Genomic DNA, 20,149 nt, shown 5'->3' on the forward strand with positions numbered 1-20,149 from the left:
TGTGACTGTTTTTGCTAACAGGAAGTGACGTGGCTGTTTAAAAGAAGAAAAAAAACAAGTAAATAAATGGAAAGAAAAGTGTGATAATAAGTGTGATAATACACGAACATAAAAATAATAATAGGCCTAATATACATTATTGATTTTTCAAAAGAAAACAACTGAATGTAAAATGTGTCATACTAGTTTTAAATAATGGGATAAATTGTAAATATCCCTATCCCACTAAATATTCATGTTCCACATGGGTCCCCTAGCTTGTACTTACTGCAGCCTTGAAGAGCATCTCTGTGTGACCTTGAATTTTAGGTATAAAATTGTAAATTATAAAACTAATGATTATAAATATTCATCAGATTACAACTATTTTTTCTAATAGCCTATGTTAAATTTGGAACAAAGTTTCACATGTGCCAACTGTAATGGACACCAGTGTGGTGTTCAGTGGTTCAGTGTGTCCCAGTGGAGTGGACATAAATAGTTAAATCAAAGTGTCCTCTTTACTGAACTTCCTCCGTCACCCTGTCGCACCAGACACACTGATTTTAGAGAGACAGAGAAGATTTATGGAAGATCAACAAGTCCTAGTATTTAGACAGTTTTGCTTTCAAGGTTCTGATTACTGGTAATTACTCAGATCACTCTGACAACTGCAAAACTACCTGTACTGTATCTTTGATCAAAAAAATTCAAAAGCTGCTTCTTTCTGGTGCTTTGGTCTTTGGTGTCACTGTGGTGCTTTATGGTTTTATTGCAACCTGGTACAAGTCACATTTAGGTGCTGTTGCTGAGCCTATATGAGGGTCACCGTTTCCGTTATAATACCCAATGTTGTTACAGGGAAATCTGAAGTTACCACATTAAAGCTTTTTCTGTTCCCATTGAGTGTTTCTGCAGCTCAAAGCTTTCTTAAGTCTGGCCGTCTACGTTGCAGTTAACAACATCCATCCCTCAACACTGCTGTGTCGATGGAGCTGCAGAGCGGCAAAGACAAAGCACTCCTCACCCATCTAAGGGCTGCATGTGTCCATCTGGAAAAGCCATTGGAACAAACAGGTTGTAGGGGCAACTGGAGTCTCTCTCTCTCTCTCTCTCTCTCTCTCTCTCTCTCTCTCTCTCTCTCTCTCTCTCTCTCTCTCTCTCTCTCTCTCTCTCTCTCTCTCTCTCTCTCTCTCTCAACATGCCTCCCAGACCTGGTGGTGTCTGTGACAGGCCCTCTCCTGGTGAGCTAGCCTCTATGATGAATGGCCACCTCTCCACTCTTTATCGCCCCACTAAATCATGTGCTTACCATGCTTTTATGACCAATTTTTGCTGCTTTGTTTTACTTTCCCCATTTTTTTTGAATGAAACTCCAAAGGCTGTGGTTTCTCTCCTTTTTTTAACCCCCTTTTTTATTGTACTGTACATTGTATTAATCTTCCAGGTTTTATCACTCCATTGGTATTCAGGTGGAGATTTGCGATCTAGCCTTATTAATCAAATTCACAGAGACAAATGTGTCAAACCTTGTTTGGACTGGAGAAATGCTCCAACAGAAAATGCTCTTATCTAAAGAGCAAATATTTCCAGAATATTTCATTTCATTCATTTACTGTTTTCTAACCTCTATCTTTCATGCAGCACTCCTGTCGTTTATACCCACTGAGTAATAACTGGACGAATAAGCAGGAATATGTCTGTGGCATTCCTGGAAAAGCATAAATTATTTATGTGACTGAGCGTCACACGTGCAGTTGGTCATAATCCAGAGACTGACAGACAGAGCAGGACACAGAATCTGAGAAGAAACCTGTTTGTTTTTTTTATTTGTTTTTTTTTAGATAATGGTGTTTTCTTTTATTGTGCTTTGATAGTTTTGACGTCACAACATGTGTGACACATAAATATGTCTAAGATTCACATACTCATGTCACATAACAACCACCAGTGAAACTAAACAGTTACAAGTGCAATATTATGCAACAAAGGTCCACAGCCTGGTCAGTATATTGGCCACCATTCAACCCATGAATTGGCATTTTAAACTGGGTACTGAGAAGTGAAAATAATTTCAAGTTAGCTCATCGAATTTGGCTTGTATGGCGAAACATGAGAGACACAATCTACATCATGAACACATGCCTAACAAATACGAAGAGAGCTACTGAGGACTTTGTACACAAATGATATATCAGAAACTAAACTGTACACCACTTAACCTTACTTACAACAACAATACATGATTACATGGATTTTAGCATTTTTGATACTGCAAAGGACCATGCAAATAAATAACACAAGTAGACCGTGCAAAAAGTGCCTAGATACTGTAATGCAGTGCCAAGGGAAGTTTTTACTCCAGCAGCAGTGATTAAAATTGAGGCCAGAAATGATGTACTCTGTCTCCCCCCAGTGGACAGAGAAAATCTTGTCATAATTGTCCTGAATGGTGCTCATCAATAACTGACTTCATCGCCAGGATTTGATTGATACAGGTGGATAAAATTAAATGTGAACATGTTATGTTGCACTTGAATTAATACAAGTGTAATTGGAGTGTTGGAAAATACTTCTGTTTCTGTTGTATAGATCTATATTGTATAATGTAATTCATGATATAGCCTTCTATTTTGAGGGCAATGTTTGTTGATTCACAAGCTAGACGTTCAGTATTCATGGGTCATTTTAACCCTTACCTGTCAGAATCTGACAGACCAGCGAAAGCCTATTCTGCAGTCATCTTACGACTTGCAGGTTTTTATGATCTATCAATCACCTAAACAAAGCTTAAGTGTGTGAGCCACAGCCAGGGGAGGTCTGACCTGCGGCCTAGCGTGACATTCAAGGAAGGAGTGCTACTCACCCAGGAAATCCCATTACACCAAAGTATGATGGATATCAGTACTGGGAAAGCTCATATGTGGTCTGACATATAATTTGTAAAAAAAAAAAAAAAAAAAAAAAAAAATTGCGTGACCATGTTCACCTTTATCTTATCACTTTTTTAAACTCTGTCCCTACACCATGTAGCATGTATACTGTGTTCATCTGCTTTGTATTTGTGTTTGAGCTCATAGAGAACCAAGACAGTGAACTGGTCATTTTAATGATCTTAGAAAATAATGAAATGTCTGCATGTCCTAAACTTAAGATGGATTCAATTTTCTTTAATTTTATATTTATATATTTGTCTTTCTTAAGTCTCAATGAGAATTGTAACATGGCCTTTATAATAAGAATCTAGACTGAATAGACTTGCTGAATAGACATTTCTGTAGTTGTAATGGTCATTGAACAGAGAGCAAAACTGTGTTGACTTGCTTTATATCAAGTCCCAGAGGATTGATCATTAATACCAATACAATGGAATGTGAAATGAGTCTTCATAGTGAAACTAAAACACTCCTCATCAACACCATGGAGACAAAATAGGACAAATGTCATCTAAATGGTAACACAAAAGTAGAAGCAAAGGTTAATCAGACAAACTCTTGCACTGTGTTTGTTTGTGCAATGTCACTCTTCTGTGCCAAATCGATTTCCAAGATAAGAGAATACCATGTAAATTTTCTGCTAAAATTCAATAAAAGACATCCCAGCAGGCAACCTTTGGACTTGTCTATTGACTTTTTTATGACATTAATTTTCCCAATAAAATGAACTAGTCATGAATGTATTGTTACATGTAGGTCACACATTTTTTATCTCAAGTCTTATCTGTTTGGTGCTCACACTGGGTCCTGTTTATCTGTTTCTCAACTCTCCCCTTTATATACTTTACTGATAAGAAACAAGCAAACAGACAGTGGGCCAAATTTCAGTGCTGTGAAGTAACTGGAGTGGACCATCACAGAGCAGCTTATCAACCCCCCACAAGAGTGTTAGAAGTGGCATTGTAAAGAAGGTTAACATCCATAGCTGGGATCGAGACGACAAAAACAAAAGCTGCAAACTTGTGTAGAAGAAGGAAAGGGATACAGCATACACATTGGATTCTTGTGATGAAGAGAAACTGAGCCGAGTGTGATCTGGAAGTTACAGTCGATACTGGTGGAGAGCTGCTTGTTGGCCAGTTTCAAAAACCCTTTAAACATAGAGCCTCATCAGAGCCATGAAGCTTCCTGGGACTATCCTTAAACTGGAGTACACTCACTGCTGTACAGACACTGAGCATTTAAACAACACAAGGGTGATACCACTGCAAACTAATACAACAGGTATGATGAAAACAGCTTGGTGTGTCCAAGCCTCTCCAGTGCCATGAGTTACCAATCCACAAAATTCTGTAATTGTTGCAGTTATTATTTTCTGATTAGGTTTTTAGAGTGCAACTAACAATTTTTAATTATATCTACCAATTATTTTCTCAATTAACTGTCTGATCTAAAAGCATGTCCTCTGGGGCCTGACAGAAAAAAATGACAGAATCCAAAGTCTTTAAATTGCTTGCTCAGTCCAATCAGTGGTCCAAAGTCAAAGGGAACTTCATAATGATATTTTAAAAAAAGAAAGAGAAAAGCGGCCAATCATTACAATTGATTGGCTGCATGGAAGCTTGTAATGTTTGGTAATTTTGCTGAAAGAATTTATTCAAAAGATAAATCAATGTTCGGAATAGTTGCAGATCAATTTTCAGTCTTTTGACTATTCATTTCAGCATTCTCCATACGTTTACATTCTCATCTAATTCCCCTCATAATCTTATCCCCTGTCATCGTTATAATTAGGGCTCCGTTCAGCTGAATCAGGCCCTTTCCTTGCCACTTTAAATGAAAAAGCTTTACCAACAGAGCGCTCTTCAAATTCAGATAACTGCAAGGCAAATGTATTCTAATCTCTTAATTCAATCTAACTGATCTTTGACCACAGAAAGCATTTTCCCTGTTAAATCGCAATCCCTAGCTGCTTCATCTCCCTAAACTAAGTATGCAATTTACATACATTATAGCCTGGGGTCTGTACAGTACAGGCATCAGTGCAGGAACACTGCACCAAGAATGTGTATTTGACGGTCAGTGCTTTTAAAGACAGACAATCCTGCAGCAATCAAACCCTGGCAAGATGCAATTTGGAGCAACACATGGAAGGGAGAATTTAAACAGAGCATCCAATGTAAAATTAGCCAGAGGAGAGTAGTGGACTTTGGTTCGCCACTGACCTCTAACTGCTTTAATTAAATGGGGAGTTTTCTCTTCCTCTTGAGTAATAACTACCAGTTCTCCTCTGAGGTCCATGGCACTGGCAGTCACAGAGCAGTGATATCACTACCTATAACCCTAGTTTTATTATCAACACCATTGCTAAACCTATGAAACATTGCAGGCAATTCCTAAGAGGTCGTAAGTTCACAATCAACACCTCACCGCATAGCCATCACAGTGTGCAAGGTTATTTCTGTTCACAGAGGTGGAATAAGATTCATTTGGTGCCTTAGTTGATAAAAGGGGATCATGAATAATCGTGTCTATCAAGGTGTCTGTCTGCTCTAAACAAAGCTGATGTTCTCTCAGCTATGTGATGTGTGATGCTTGTGAGGCTTGTTAGATTAGGCACAGAGATATTTATTTATTCATTAGCAACCAAATAAAAGGTCTTAAGAGAATCCCTTTCCTCTGCAATGCTAATGTCTATCACATGTCTCATATTCAAACTTTTCATCAGGCACATAGCCTATATTTTATTTTTACCCAACATCTGCAGGTTCTTTTTTTTAGTGTCTTGTCTATTTTAATTGACAGATTCACCAGCATCAGCAGCACCTACCCCATCTCTCTCACATCCAGATGGAGATAGGACTCGGTGTTCCATATGTGCAGATAGAGCCACAGGTAAGCATTATGGAGCATCCAGCTGCGATGGCTGCAAGGGCTTCTTCAGGAGGAGTATTCGCAATAACCACACTTACAACTGTAGGTGAGTTCCATCATTTATCCCGCATAATTGAACAGATCATTATTAAATAATAACTCGACAATACACAGCATGAACAATAACAATGAGAATTTCCAAAAGGTCTTTATTTAAGTTCAAGCGAGTTCTCTGTGGTGGTAAACCTCTCACTCACTGCACAACAGTGTGAGATGTATCACAGAGGAAACGACACCTTGCAACAGCAAAGCAACTTTAAAAGTCACAGTCACTGGGACCAGTCCAGGCATGGAGAAAATAATATTTATAGAAACAGGGGACTTTAAATCAATGGTGAGATATAGCTGTAGGCTTTTTTTGACTTTCCCATGTGAGCAGTAGATTGAGCCATGCTTTGCCAACAGCAGATTCTGTCATGTCTGATCTTGCATTAAAAAGTGTCCCTGAGTGCAGAGTGAATTGTCAGGTGACTACAAGTGAAGGCTCAGGCACAATATATGATCAATTCCAAAACCTCAGAGTATTCAATGTGTGTAATTGTGTCTTCTTCCAAGAAATATTAAAAGGGAACTCCACCTTTTTTTTTTTCTAGGTTCAACAGGCAATGCTCTGTGGAGAAAGACAAAAGGAACCAGTGCCGTTACTGCAGACTACAAAAGTGTTTCAAAGCTGGAATGAGAAAGGAAGGTCAGAGGAATGTTTTTATCTTCATAAGCTGCTTTCTTTAATTTAATACAGTGCGCCTTCAGGGTTTGAATTCTAATAATGTAATTGAACCACAAGAACCTACATAAAAGATTGAGAAAAATATTCCAAACTTAAAAAAAAAAAAAACTTACTATTTGCATTAAAAGCATTTGCAATAAAAACAAACCAAAAACTCATACTTCTAGGAATTGGAAAAGGGGATCACCAGTGGTTTAATGGAGGAAAATATGTTTTTATTTATTTTATGTGCAACAATGATTGCGTCAGCATTGATTTTTGTCCATATTGATGTGCCCTATGTGTATCTTTGGCCTTATCTTCCACCGACTCCCACAGATAAAGCAGAGAAAGAGAGATGTGATCAGAGGAGCCATGAATAGTCTCTACACATGAATAATTAACTTGACTGAGTATGTGCAAATATTTGTTCTGATTTTTTTTTTTCTGGAAAGAAGTCGTTTGCAACCCCCTGCAGCGAAGGCCAGGGCTACTAATTTAAAAGTTTACTGAAGTAACTTGTTCGGTTTGCATAACATGCTGTAGAATAAAATACCAGTCGTTTACACTTGACCGCTGAGCATGTTCCCTGTAACTGTTTACTCCTGATCTGGACTTAACTGATGCTCTAACAGAACAGAAGATTCATTTTTGACATTGTCATGCAGCACCATGACAGTGAAGCGGGGAGTTAGCCCCCTGCTCCTTCTACCCCTCTAGTTTGATTAATATACTCCTGATTGGTTGCTGAGAGAACAGCTCTGATGACTGATTACTCTGACTCTCGGTCCTGTTGTCTGACTTTGTAAAGCCATATTGGAATCAGTCCGAGGCCTTCCAGATTGCTCTCTTTCTAATGACTTTCACAGGGTCATCAACATTTGATGACATCTCCGCTAAACATAATCCAAACCATCAAGCATCCAGGCATCCACGCCCAGTTTTTATTGTGCACGGCAAATGTAAGAAGTTGTTGTCCGCATCAGAATATTAAATCAATCCATATCAAACCAAGAAAGGTCTACATGACAGGAATAAAACATAATTCTGTTAAAATGTACCTGTTCATATTACTTCTCATCAACTACCCAGTTGTTTTACCTCAGAGACAATGAGATTCAGTGACTCTATACTTCTTTTCATCACGAAATAGACATGCATACTTCAAACAGAAGGAGTCCCCTGGCACAGGAGATTGTTTTCTCTAGTTTTTTTTTTTTTTTTTTTTGCCATATTTGTAACATTTGGCATAGCTAATGTTGGCATGAACAGCAACTTCAGTGTCAGAGAGGACAGAGGGACCTTGTGGAGGCAAAGAGAAGGTCTTTTCTTTCTGAACGAGGTTGCAGCTAAGGTGAGAAAAAAAAAGATGTCCAGAGAAGCCAAGAAACGTCTCTGATGGTTCTTTCCTCTCTTTAATCTCCAGCTGTTCAGAATGAGAGAGACTGCATCAGCACTCACAGAGCCAAGGGACAGACAGTGGGCACTCTGTCCATCAGTGTGCTCCAGCGGGCAGAAGCCAGTGTGCAACAGGTAAATACGCTGTTGCTTAAGACCTCAGATACAAACTTCTTGAACAGATGTGGACACTTTTCACATATATGCCAGCCAAGGGATCCCTTCTGGAAATCATGTTGATGAAGGTCAGAGACGAAGAGGATATAAGTTACATTTTAGACATGCAGCGATTAAATTCAGGGGAGGCTGTAGCTGTAGGCTGGATTCAGTTACTCCTTAGAAATGACAAAATTGCCGAGGGACCCCATCTAATCATAGCCCATTTAATTGCACCACTTGATCTGGGATTGTGTGCCGATGTTCAATTACCTTCAAATGAATAATAACAACCAGATATATATGCTTTTGCATGTAAAAGGAATGCAGAGACATAAATTATATGATTGGCAAATGAGCTGCTGCATTATACTGTATGTTGGTGGTGCATTTTTCCACATTTATCATGTGTCTCCATCCACCAAAGCCTCCTGCACCTGCCTCCTGCCTTGCTTTACAGCTGTCAGGGTGCCAAAGCACTCACACACCTACAGTATCAGCATCATCACCTTCCTCATTGCCCATTCACCTCCCTCCCTCCCTCCCACATACACACCTGCACCTTTTCTAAGGTCCATTCCCACATTGCAGTATCACCTAATCCCACTGTGAACTCTGTCTTTGCTTTGCTGCTCTCAGTTCCCAGCGCTGGTCTCACCTGCGAGTCATGACATCTACACCAAGAAGACGGCCGATGTGGGAGATGTGTTTCAGTCCATGAAGCAGCAACTCCTCCTGCTGGTTGAATGGGCAAAGCACATCCCAGAGTTTTGTGGCCTCCCAATAGATGACAGGGTATGAAAGGGACACAATGTCTGAACAACTTACTCACGTTTTTAAGATGTTTATACCATGAGGCTTGTGTTTGTCTGTTTGCAGGTAACTCTGCTCCGAAGCCACTCTGCAGAACATCTTATTCTAGGGGCAGCGAGACGCTCACTGCCTTACAACAATCTCATTCTTCTTGGTATAAACCTGGCTGTGTTCCTTTTTATTTCATGTTCAGTTATGTTCCTAAATATATTTAATCATTTAATTTTCACATGTATCTGAAGTAATCTTTCTTTGATATGTCTATGTTTATTGAACAGGCAATGACTTTGTGATCCCCTTGAGGGGTGCACAGATGGAGGTGTCCAGAGTGGCGTTCAGAATCCAAGAGGAGCTGGTCAAACCTCTCCGAGAGCTGAACATCACAGACAAAGAGTTTTCTTGCCTAAAAGCAATTGTCGTCTTTGCCCCAGGTCAGTTTAGTCAGCCTGCGAGAGGGTGACTGTGGATTGTAATTTCTGTTCTACCACTTGACCTCATCCGTTGCACCAGACAAATAACACCTTTTTTGACATTTTCTCTCTGAGCTGTTTATTTTCTTGGCCTTTTGCATGTGTAGTTTAGTCTGAATGGTCTGGTCTGGCTTCAGAGTGTTTTGGGGGGATTTTCTAATAATATCAGGATGTGGTGAAATTCTTGGCAGTCAGGTGGAGGTGGCTGCCTGCTGAACTTAATGGTCCATTTACCTGACAGAAAAGAAATAAAGGCAGGAGGAGCAAAGGACATGAGCACTGAATAGGCAAATTACAACAATAGGTGAAGACTCTGATTTGGGATTATCACACAAACTTCATTTTAACATCATTTGAACCATCATTTGACTCATACTGAAATATTCTCATCATAACCAGTTGTTTTGCAACTACTGTAGTTTAATTTATGCACACAAACAGACAGTAAGAATATTCACTGGTGTCATTATAAAGATTTGAAATTAAATACAATAACAAATGTGTTTTTTCATACAGTAAATACAATTATCAGTGTGACAGTGTGAAGATAATTCACTGCTCTTAAGGGAACTATTTTATAAGTAACATATTTTATATTTATAAATCATTGGATTCTTTGAACGAATAAAATCTTATGCAGATTCAATGCAGTGATTGGTTAAGATAAACTGTCCTGTTGTAAAAGTAAAAATCATTCATACGTAATGCTAAAGGTTACATTTACTTTTTGTTGTTTGTTTTGTTGTCAATTTGTTGATGAAATTGAATTACAGCACAATTAAACTGCACTTCTATTTTGTTCACCTGTTTGTTACAGTGAACTCTCTCCTCTTCAATATACATGTATGTCCTCTTACCTTTGTCCCACAGACTGTCCCAGTCTGGAGAGTCCTCGGCTGGTTCGACATCTGCGTTTCCAGGCCCAGCTGCTGCTGGAAGAAGCAACTTGTGAGCAGCGGGGAAGGTTTGGGGAGCTCTTGCTGATCATGCCTCCCCTGCAGAGTGTAGCCTGGCAGATGGTGGAGACTCTGCACTTAGCTCAGCTGCTGGGTGAAGCCAGAATGGACAGCCTGCTGCTGGAGATGCTGCTGGGAGAGGGAGCCAAGACAGGAAATGGACCGTGTACAGGTAGAGGACACTGCTGCAGTATTCGCTTGCAAGGGGATTTGAATGATATGTTTTGTTGTAAATTGAACAATATTGAGTAGTGCCAAAATGTAGACATTTTTAATAATATGTAGTTGTACTGTACTGCACAACCACTGACATTGTGCCATTTGTTCATTGGCTCCCACCTTTTAATATTTATCTTTTTCCAGATTCTCCTCCTCCTTCAGAAAACAACAAGACTCAAGACCAAGAAAGAGCCTCATCTGCAAACGTCACCTCTGCCATCTCTCTCACCTCAGCACGTGAGCTCAGTTCAGTTTTAAAACATGTATCTACTTGTACTTACTGTATAGAGCGGTGTAGGCTATTGTAAGAAGCTCTGACTTTGAACACTGTAGATGCTTTTAGTTGTGTTAAATTCAGCTGTTCTCTGTCCTCATTTGCTAAATATCCCATGTCTTTCTGTCTTTCACCCAAAGCTCTTCCAAGGGGCTTCCCTGCTGTCCAGGCTGACTGGCACTGAGGTACAGACATGTCAAAGCTGCCAATGTACCCACAGTGTTGCAGAGCTATACCTGTCCACACCAAGACACATGTCAAGATGCAACAACTCAACCAACTCAACCAACCATGGACACTAGAGGGATGTTATGAGCATGAGACAGGGCGTAGGATGACATACTGTATACACACTCTACACACAAACAGGCTCAGAGATTCAGTCATCCATTACTGTGGGAAAATGTCTTGTTTATTTGAACTAGACAGGATTCACTGGATTGATAACCTTCAGCAAATTTCAAGACTGTAAAATAAACTTACTTGTGCAAATAGATTAACATGTCGGCAGAATTCTAACTGATCATAATTCACTCACCACACACACACACACACACACACACACACACACACACACACACACACACACACACACACACACACACACACACACACACACACACACACACACACACTACAGCTGTACTATTTAGAACTGAAGTGGCCAGTCTTTGCCAGCAGAGGGCACACAAAGCCTGTTCAGAAAAATTAGTCAACCTCTATGAATCAGGTTTTTTCTTCTTAAATAAAAGCCTTCACTCTTGTTTTTGTGGTGAAAGATTTGTTGTATAAATCTGAACAGAAAACACATATAACAAGGCCAAGTAAAAGAAATAGAATAGAATATTGATATACTTTATAGAAAAGTGGCATTAAGCCAACACTGCAGACTCTCTTTCTACCTTTGGCTAAAAAAGACACCACCTGCCAGGTAGGTGGAGTTCTTCCTTCAAGGACACCATTTATGTTGATCAGTAAAGGTTATTGATAGAGACTGATGTAATGAGGGATGAAGGAGTTTGATAGAGCATAAGGTAAGAGGTGCTGTGATGACTCCATAACTTGATGACAAAAGTGTGTTCTGCATACTGAAACCTTCTCTCTCTTTCTAGCTACTCCATTTGTTTTCATCTCTTAATTACTGGTCCCCTGCAAAAACAGAGAAAGAAATCCATGCGTTATTGTTCCCTGGAGTCATTGGCAACTATATCCACAATAGAGGGTATAATCTAAACATATTGGCTGCTAATACCTTAAAAAAAACACTCGTGCATCACAGAAGTCAGGTTAATGACGTCTTCTTCTTTCCATTTGAGACAGCATCAAGTCTGTGACATTTAATCTTTACCTAATCAGCGAGGGAATTCTTGATGTTAAAGAAGTTATATAACATTACATAATCCCATAAAGCTAAGTGCTTCAATGTAATGAGAGAAAAAAAAAACTTCTCCCCAGACGGTGGACGTCTTTTCAAAGTTTACATTTGCCTGACAGCATATACAGTATGTCCTTGGCTCGCACTCTTACACCTGCATACTGTATAGTACGCTCATATAGACCAGCTGGATTTCTCTGGTGTAACAATGGGACACAGTGGAGGACAACACAGGGCAGACTGATGATGTTCAGCAATGTACAGCAACCATAAAGTAAATATCATCATAAGTGTGATCATATTTCCTAAGCTGCCACAAAGAGATCTAAAGAAGGAAAAGCATTTTCAGCTTTTCAAATAATACCCCAGTGTTTCTTTGCATAGTCTTTGGTTTACCCTGACAATCCAAAGATGGGCATTTGAACTTCCACTGCAGTTAATGCCCTCATCTTCAGACCATTCACACCAGGCTCTAGCTGAGATTTAGGTTAAGTGATCTGTGTTGACCAGCAATCACCATCAGCCAGAGGGGGAAGACTCCACCGCTTTATCCTGTGGGAGGAAACTTGGAGACAAAAACAGGACTGGAAAAGTGTGCATAATGGGCATTTCTTCTGTAAACTATTTCATGCTCCATGTAATCTCTCTCCTTTCCACCACAAAGAAGAAAAAAAACATTGCATGATATGTCATTTCAAGTAAGATCAGGGCTCCTCTATGGTTTACCTCATGGAATAAGGTCTGAATGAATAAATTAGAAATGTAAACAGGTCAAAGCTTCAGTGCTTCAGTGATACTGTCAGTGTAATCATTTTGCAGGGTGCAGAGTAGGGGATGTTCGGTGATAGATTTGTGAAAGAACACACTGTCCTTCATAGACTAAAAGGCTGGTTTCATGCAAAAGTTACTGTAAGTTAATTAATGTATCAAAGATGCCATTTTGCTTACTAACCCTCCTCAGATCACGGAGCAGGTTATGCTCATCCACCATTTACTCAGACAGTTAATGGGCTTTTAAACAGGAACATGAGATAGTTGAAAATGGTTTTCTTGTCATACTCAGGTTTCACTGTTTGTTGCCTTTAAAAGGTTCAGTAGTGACACTGCTGTGATGTTGATTTCCTTCCCAGGGGCCTGCTGTGCTGGCAATCTATTGATCTGTCAAGCTCAGCAGAGAGTGTGGTGATCAGTGTTAAAAGCTGAACACTCCCTCTCAGCTGTCAATGTCATTCTCCACATCCTGGGCAGAGGGAGTCCAGAGGCAGGGGGGGCTTCTGTCTGAACTGACCTTGTTATTTTTGCAACATGCAAAATCCCTCCGCTGCATCGCACACCGGCTGTCTGATGTGTTTGAACTACTGTAGGAGTGTTGCTTTTCTTCCAACTGGGAATCGACTGAAATACAGAGATCACAGAGGAGACCAGGTGAGGGTTCAGAAATCAAAGTCTTTGCTTGAAAGCCGGCGGTCATGCACAAGAAGTCAATCAGTGTGGTAAACAACACAAGCAAGGAGCAGACAGAAGGCAATAAATAAATAAATCGTACACAAGGAGTACACAACTACAAACAAGTGCAGCTGGACTGGTAATACAAAGACAATTTGGCAGCTGAAAGGATGAGACATAGGACTGTATACACAGAGGACTCACTGGCTGATGAGACACAAGTGACACAGAAAACTGCCGGGAAACAGCACAAAGAAAAGGAAGTAAAGCAACTGTGAACAGATAAGGCATGTGATTTCAAAATAAAACAAGAAATAAGTACAAAGAGTCCAAGACAGAAGACTGCCAGATATCTCTGAGTATCTGGGACATCTGCTCAAGTGTATAAATTGTGCGTTCTCCAATTGCGCCCACAGACCTGTTTGATTCCCTCCGCTGAAGGGCAAGAAGGGTTTAGCTATGCCACAGGATTATTTAATTATGTTAGTGCGGGAAGGCAGTGGGGAAAGAGTGGGGGAAACACTGACATCATTAAATCAGAGGTGGGTGAAATCTAATTTGCGTCTGCCCAAGTCTTGAAATCTTATATTAAAGCCAAAACAACTTCTTAACCATGAAGATGATCACCACATGAAACAAGTGAATGATAAACAGTGGGGACACTCGAAATCCATCTTTCAAAATAAACTGAGAACAGAATAAAAGATTATTGCGGTCACTCACATTTCCAAAGCAGTGATGTGCAGATACACTCCCGTAGCTCTGAATAACAATGGAAAAAACTTCACAGGCAGCAGCTGAACACACGTTGTTGCCATTTTCAAAGTTTCAAACTTTACAACATGAGGCTGTAAAACTTACTTTCCATTTCATGTCTGAGAAATGATATTACTTACTGAAAATCACATGACATGTAGAAATATTGTTTATTATGTTAAAAAGGAACTTCAATATTTGTTCAAGAGGAGCAAGTGGAAGACTTCTTGCATTTTATTTCACTGGATTTCTGTGAAGCATGAATTTATTTTGGAAGTTTGCAAGAAAGGCCAAGTCTCTATGAACATATTGGTTTTATTATAATGCAATCTTGCCAAATTATGAGTCTTGAAAATGATATATTGACTTAGATCAACCCATTTCAGTGTTTGTAGTAAATGTCAAATTTGTCGATCCCTAACCATAACCTGAAATGACAAATATTCAAGAAATGGCTAAGTTACAATCCCCATGTAACCTTAAAACAAGTTGAAGAAGTGGAAAAGGGAGAGAAAATGAACAGAAACAGTAGATGAGCATTTGCTGCTGAAGGCCTCATAGTCCAAGATTGATTGTGATGAACCCACTGCTGTCAGCGCTCTTGTCTGGTTCTCACTTCAAGAGGAAACATGGCTTGAAACACCATCATCAGTGAGATGAGAGTGATGCTGCTGAGGAACTAACACAAAGGTTCAGCTCAGTTCACTCTGGGAGTTTTTCCACAGTTGTCCCCTTATTAACTTTTCTCCTTTGTGGCTGTACAGCTCAGGTCAAGACAGCTAGAAAAAAATACATTTAAGATTATGATAAGTAAGGAAGTTAGTATTGCTAATTGCCATAAGTATTCATTGTATAATAAACACGTCCGTTAGGTGGGAAGTCAGGCCAGTGAGGTCCACCATCCAGATGTTTTCACTGCCCTCTCAGGTAGCAGAGACAGACAGCAGTCCTCTTTGTAGTATGGATTTACAGTATGACTGGAAACCGCTTCACCTAAATATAGCCGTGCACAGGGCTGCTCTCACCGAGGTCTGAATTTCAATAAGGGACACTGTAAGGAGAGGTAGCAGTTTAAACCCTAATATTCAGGGCAAATTAGCTGGATTATACCAGAAAGAAAGAGAAACACTTTTAATGAATGAAAAAAAGAAGTTGCTTTTTCAAGTACAAATAATTGACTGGAATATTAAACAGGACCAGGATTTACTGCCACAAACCATCATCCTCAAGAGGAAATGTGGTCCAATTTCATTCTTGAAAGTAAAACCAAACAAAAGTTAAATTCAACCTTGGAAACAGTTTACAGACTTGTAGAGCACAAGAACAAAAAGAATGTCAGTGTGTACTCTCAGACACTTAAGTGTACTGTAATGTCCAATAAAGTTTGTACTACTCAAGTGATGGAGACAAACAAAAGCTACAAATTCAGGCTCGAAACACCACTCCACTCTTACGTAAGTCCACTATAAACTGTAACTATAAAGTGATCCGTCCTTAAGCTACAAAAGCTATGTGTGTGTGTGTGTGTGTGTGTGTGTGGCGCAAATGCAATTGATGGCCTCAAGCTCTCTCATCTTGAATATACAGCACCCTAGCAAATAAGCACTGTTTTTATGAGATGTCTAGATCTCCGCTTTGGGTATATAAAGTTTCACGAGGCTCCTAAAAACGCAGAGGGCTTGCCAGACCACATCATACAACAAAGACAAATCGAACTCTATTTATATTGCCCCAAATCACAAATTTGTCTTAGGGGACTTGGAGATAAGGAAAAAGCTCCCCAGGAAAAAATAAATGTTTAACAGAAGAAGGGAAAAAAACATGGAAAAGAGCATCAGGATGGACAGACATGCTGCAAGAAATGTTGTACAGAGGGAGACAGCCAAATGAAAAGGAGAAAATGGAAGAAAAGATAGAGAGAGAGACAGAGAGAGGGAGCTTGAGGACAGAGTGGACACTCGTGCGCTTGAGAGAATAAACAAACAGAGAGTTAGAGGGATGCAGGGATCAGAGAGTTTACAGTAATCTTGTCAGCAGGATCACATGGACTTTACTATACAAACTAAGCTGAAAGGATTCACTGAGACTGAGACTATGTTTAAGTCCTAACCCTAAACTCTCAGTGGAGACACTTGTATGCTTTACAGCATTTTAGCCATCTTGCATACAGTAAGTGGGAAAGGTGGCTTCATTGTGCTGGTCAAAAGAAAGGTTATGATCAAAAGTAACCTTGAGGTTCTTGGCCGTCATACTTTGAGAAATAGCACAGTCGTCAGGGGTTACCGCTAATTGCTCAAATAGTTGTCTATGTCTGGTGGGGCAATGACCCGTAGACTTAGTTCTTTGACATCCAGCAGAAAAGCAGGCCCCTGGTTCAAATTTTTAAAGGAATATAAAGTTGATCATCATCATGCAGTTTAACAGTGGAAAGTAGTTTCATGACTGTGTATAATTTGGCCAAATATGAAGATAAATTAAATATGAAGCGATAAAAGAACAGAGCCCTTGGGTATCCTATATTTCACTTCAGAAAATATCGATGCAGTGTTATTGTAGGAAACACATTTAAACAAGACTTTAATCACATGAGGGATGGGTCGGAGATGCCAGATTGTCTAGCATGCAGTGATCTATGGTATCAAAAGCTGCACTGACATCAAGTAAGTGGAGCAAAAAGCAGATGATCATTCACCAAATACAGTTTCGGTAGCACAATGGAGCCTGAAAACAGACTGAAAAGGTTCAGGAGACTGTTAGATATGTGAAGCAGTACATCAAGGGGCCAATACACAGTCAGAGATGTAGTGACACCACAATACGTCAAATCTGAAGAGAGAGAAGACAATTATTACAATTGGCAGTGAAGACTAATTGAAGTTGCTGTGATGACCCAAGAGGTTAAGAGGACCTGACCCAAGAGGTCATTTTAAATAACCAAGTCTGAGTGATGACAAAGGTCCTGAAGTGATCTTGTCAAGTTCCTCACCTGTGACCTTTCAGATCATCACCTATTGGAAGAAAAAACTTTACTGGCTGCACTGTGTTAAAGGACCATGAGCAGCTTTTCTCAATTCCTTCATGCTATACTTCATGGTGCACATTCTTCAGAGAAAAAGGGAAAGTTACAGCAGAGTTCCCTCTTATGTGGATACCAATGTTCTTTGAAGCAGTCAAAGGAGTGTGTGTGTGTGTGTGTGTGTGTGTGTGTGTGTGTGTGTGTGTGTGTGTGTGTGTGTGTGTGTGTGTGTGTGTGTGTGTGTGTGTGTGTGTGTGTGTGTGTGTGTGTGTTCTGCTCAGTACTGACTAACATAATAATCTGGCTTGGGAAGGACAGCAGGCAGATATACTATGAGCTCTTTAGGGAATGGGAAACTGGTGAGGTGAGTGTGTAGGAGACAGGGCTGGGTGATTTGGGAATAAGAGGACAGGTGAGCAGTGGGGTGAGGGGAGACAGGTGGTTGACACATGGAGCAAAGTCTGAGGACATCTGGTGGACAGATGGTGATGGATGAAGAGACAGTGGCTGAAACCAGGCTGAAACAGAAATTGTGGCACAAAAAAATTACAAGTTCTTTCTTGAAGATTTTGGTTAAAATTGGACCAGAGTTAGGATTATGGTTGGTGATTAGAGAAGTAGTGGTTAGGATTAGGGAAAGTCTTCAGAAATGAAAGTAAGGCAATGTAATGTCTTCCTAAGAGATGTGGATTTCGTGTGTGTGTGTGTGTGTGTGTGTGTGTGTGTGTGTGTGTGTGTGTGTGTGTGTGTGTGTGTGTGTGTGTGTGTGTGTGTGTGTGTGTGTGTCCTCCAAATACTTGGATTTTTTCCCCCCTCCTTATAATTGTTTCCATAACGGGTGCGGAGATATGACCAGAGCCTTTAAATTGTGGTTGAGGAAAAGTCTTACAGATAATAAAGAAAAGAAAAAGAAAAAAGACTCAGCATTTTGCCTTTTAAAAATGCATCTATCCAAGGACCTTTAATGTTATGTCTTCAAATAGAAACACCAAAAAACAACCACACATGCAAACAATTACAATCAAGGCAGGAGAAAACTAATCATTTTGACCTCACTGCATAGACAAAAGGTGAAACCTGATCAAATTGATTCAATAATATGGTGATTTGTGGCTTGATCATGATTCACCACAGTTGAATCCTCTCCATAAATGTGATTACAGGCAGTAAATCGTATTATACGATACAATAATAACCCTGACAAAAAAAAACATCAGAGACAGAAACTTGCAGAAGTCAGGACTCACCAGAGTAGCCTTTGAGCTCTAACTAATACTTATTTAGCGCAGCTCAGCATAAACTCTCCACTGCTGTGTTGACCTGCATGATTTGTTTGGCCAAGGGAATTCTGGGCAAAAGCGTTCAGGCGGAGAGGGGGTGACGTGGGGATGCAGGAACAGCTGTGTTTGCTAGAACACGGTAGAGAAGTGTGTCTCTCCCCTGTGTAGCCTCCAAAAACCCCACAATGTTCAATTTTTAGCCAGACTTGTTGCACCACTTGTGAATGAGTTGCACATCCAAAGCAGGGACACTCACACACAGAATGGGAGTGTGTGAGGCAGTTGAACAAGTGGAGGTTGGATGAGAGGGAGCAGGCTTTTAGGTTTGTTGGCCACCGTGACGCAAGGGAGCCCAGAGAACACCTGCTTACATAGACACACAGAGACACTCCAGTGGGATCAAACCTCAACACAACCCCTCATGGTTTGGGTTTTTCCACTGCAGAGAATCACCACACAGAGCACAGTTATTTTGCACAATAAATGGTGCAATTAAGGAGGGTACAGATCATGTTTTCTTCACAAGTTGTGTCTTTTGGTGCATAAAGTCCTCCATTAGTTTTCCACAAATCAACATGCCATGTAAATTTATGTCTTGGATTAAGAAGGTATCTGGTCACTGGCAGTGGATTTCTTGAATGTCAGATATTGCACAGCGAGTATTAAAATGTTGCGGTCTGGACTCTTTGGGAATACAGCTGGAGAGGAGACCTGGCATTCAACAAACAGGCGAGCTGTTGATCTTTTCATCACCCTGAAATGAAGGATTACGAAGTCAGGACAAACAGCACAGGAAGACCTGTACGTCCCTTTAACATGCTGTTAAGTTTGTTGCTATTTGGGAAATCTGACATAATGGCAGGACACAAAATCTCCAGTCCACATAAACACATCTTAAACCAAAGGCAAGGCTATTTTATTTGTATAGCCCGTTTTTACAAACAGTTTGTCTCAAAGGGCTTTACATGGCATCATGACAACATCCTCTGTCCTTAGACCCTCACATCGACTGAGGAAAAACTCCATAGAAAACCCTTTTAACAGGGAAAAATCGGAGAAACCTCAGGGTGAGCAACAGAGGAGGGATCCCTCACCCAGGACGGGCAGACGTGCAATAGATGTTGTTACAAAGATGTTGTTACAAACCAAAGTCAAATGATATACTATATAAAATATACAATATACAAATAATGTTTCTGCCTTAGTAAATAACATGACCTACACACACAGCCTTTACGATAACCCTGTGGTGACTCTGTCCTTTGACAAACATACACAGTGTGCAGTCTGATTTGACAGCTCACCTCCTTTCAACACTAACCAATGCCAAAGTGACCTAGTTACACATGGTTCTTGGAAACTTAGCAAGGAAAATAAAAAGGAAAACAAGGTTTTATTAACTACAGCACACTTCACCTTAACCCCGAAACCCATC

General features: G+C 40.1%; 1 protein-coding gene across 1 annotated transcript; it reads left to right on the forward strand.

Annotated features, from left to right (window-relative positions):
• Positions 1-4,093: 4,093 nt before the first annotated feature.
• hnf4b (hepatic nuclear factor 4, beta) lies at positions 4,094-11,102 on the forward strand (the record flags this gene model as incomplete). Its single annotated transcript, XM_083995963.1, has 10 exons — positions 4,094-4,199; positions 5,721-5,895; positions 6,443-6,537; positions 7,982-8,088; positions 8,749-8,904; positions 8,989-9,076; positions 9,201-9,353; positions 10,263-10,520; positions 10,712-10,804; positions 10,982-11,102. The coding sequence occupies 10 exons, from the start codon at positions 4,094-4,096 to the stop codon at positions 11,023-11,025; spliced, it is 1,275 nt and encodes a 424-aa protein (XP_083852089.1). The 3' UTR covers positions 11,026-11,102.
• Positions 11,103-20,149: the final 9,047 nt, after the last annotated feature.

The sequence above is a fragment of the Trachurus trachurus genome (genome assembly GCF_905171665.1).
Source record: "Trachurus trachurus genome assembly, chromosome: 3".
In the NCBI taxonomy this organism is placed as follows: Eukaryota; Metazoa; Chordata; class Actinopteri; order Carangiformes; family Carangidae; genus Trachurus; species Trachurus trachurus.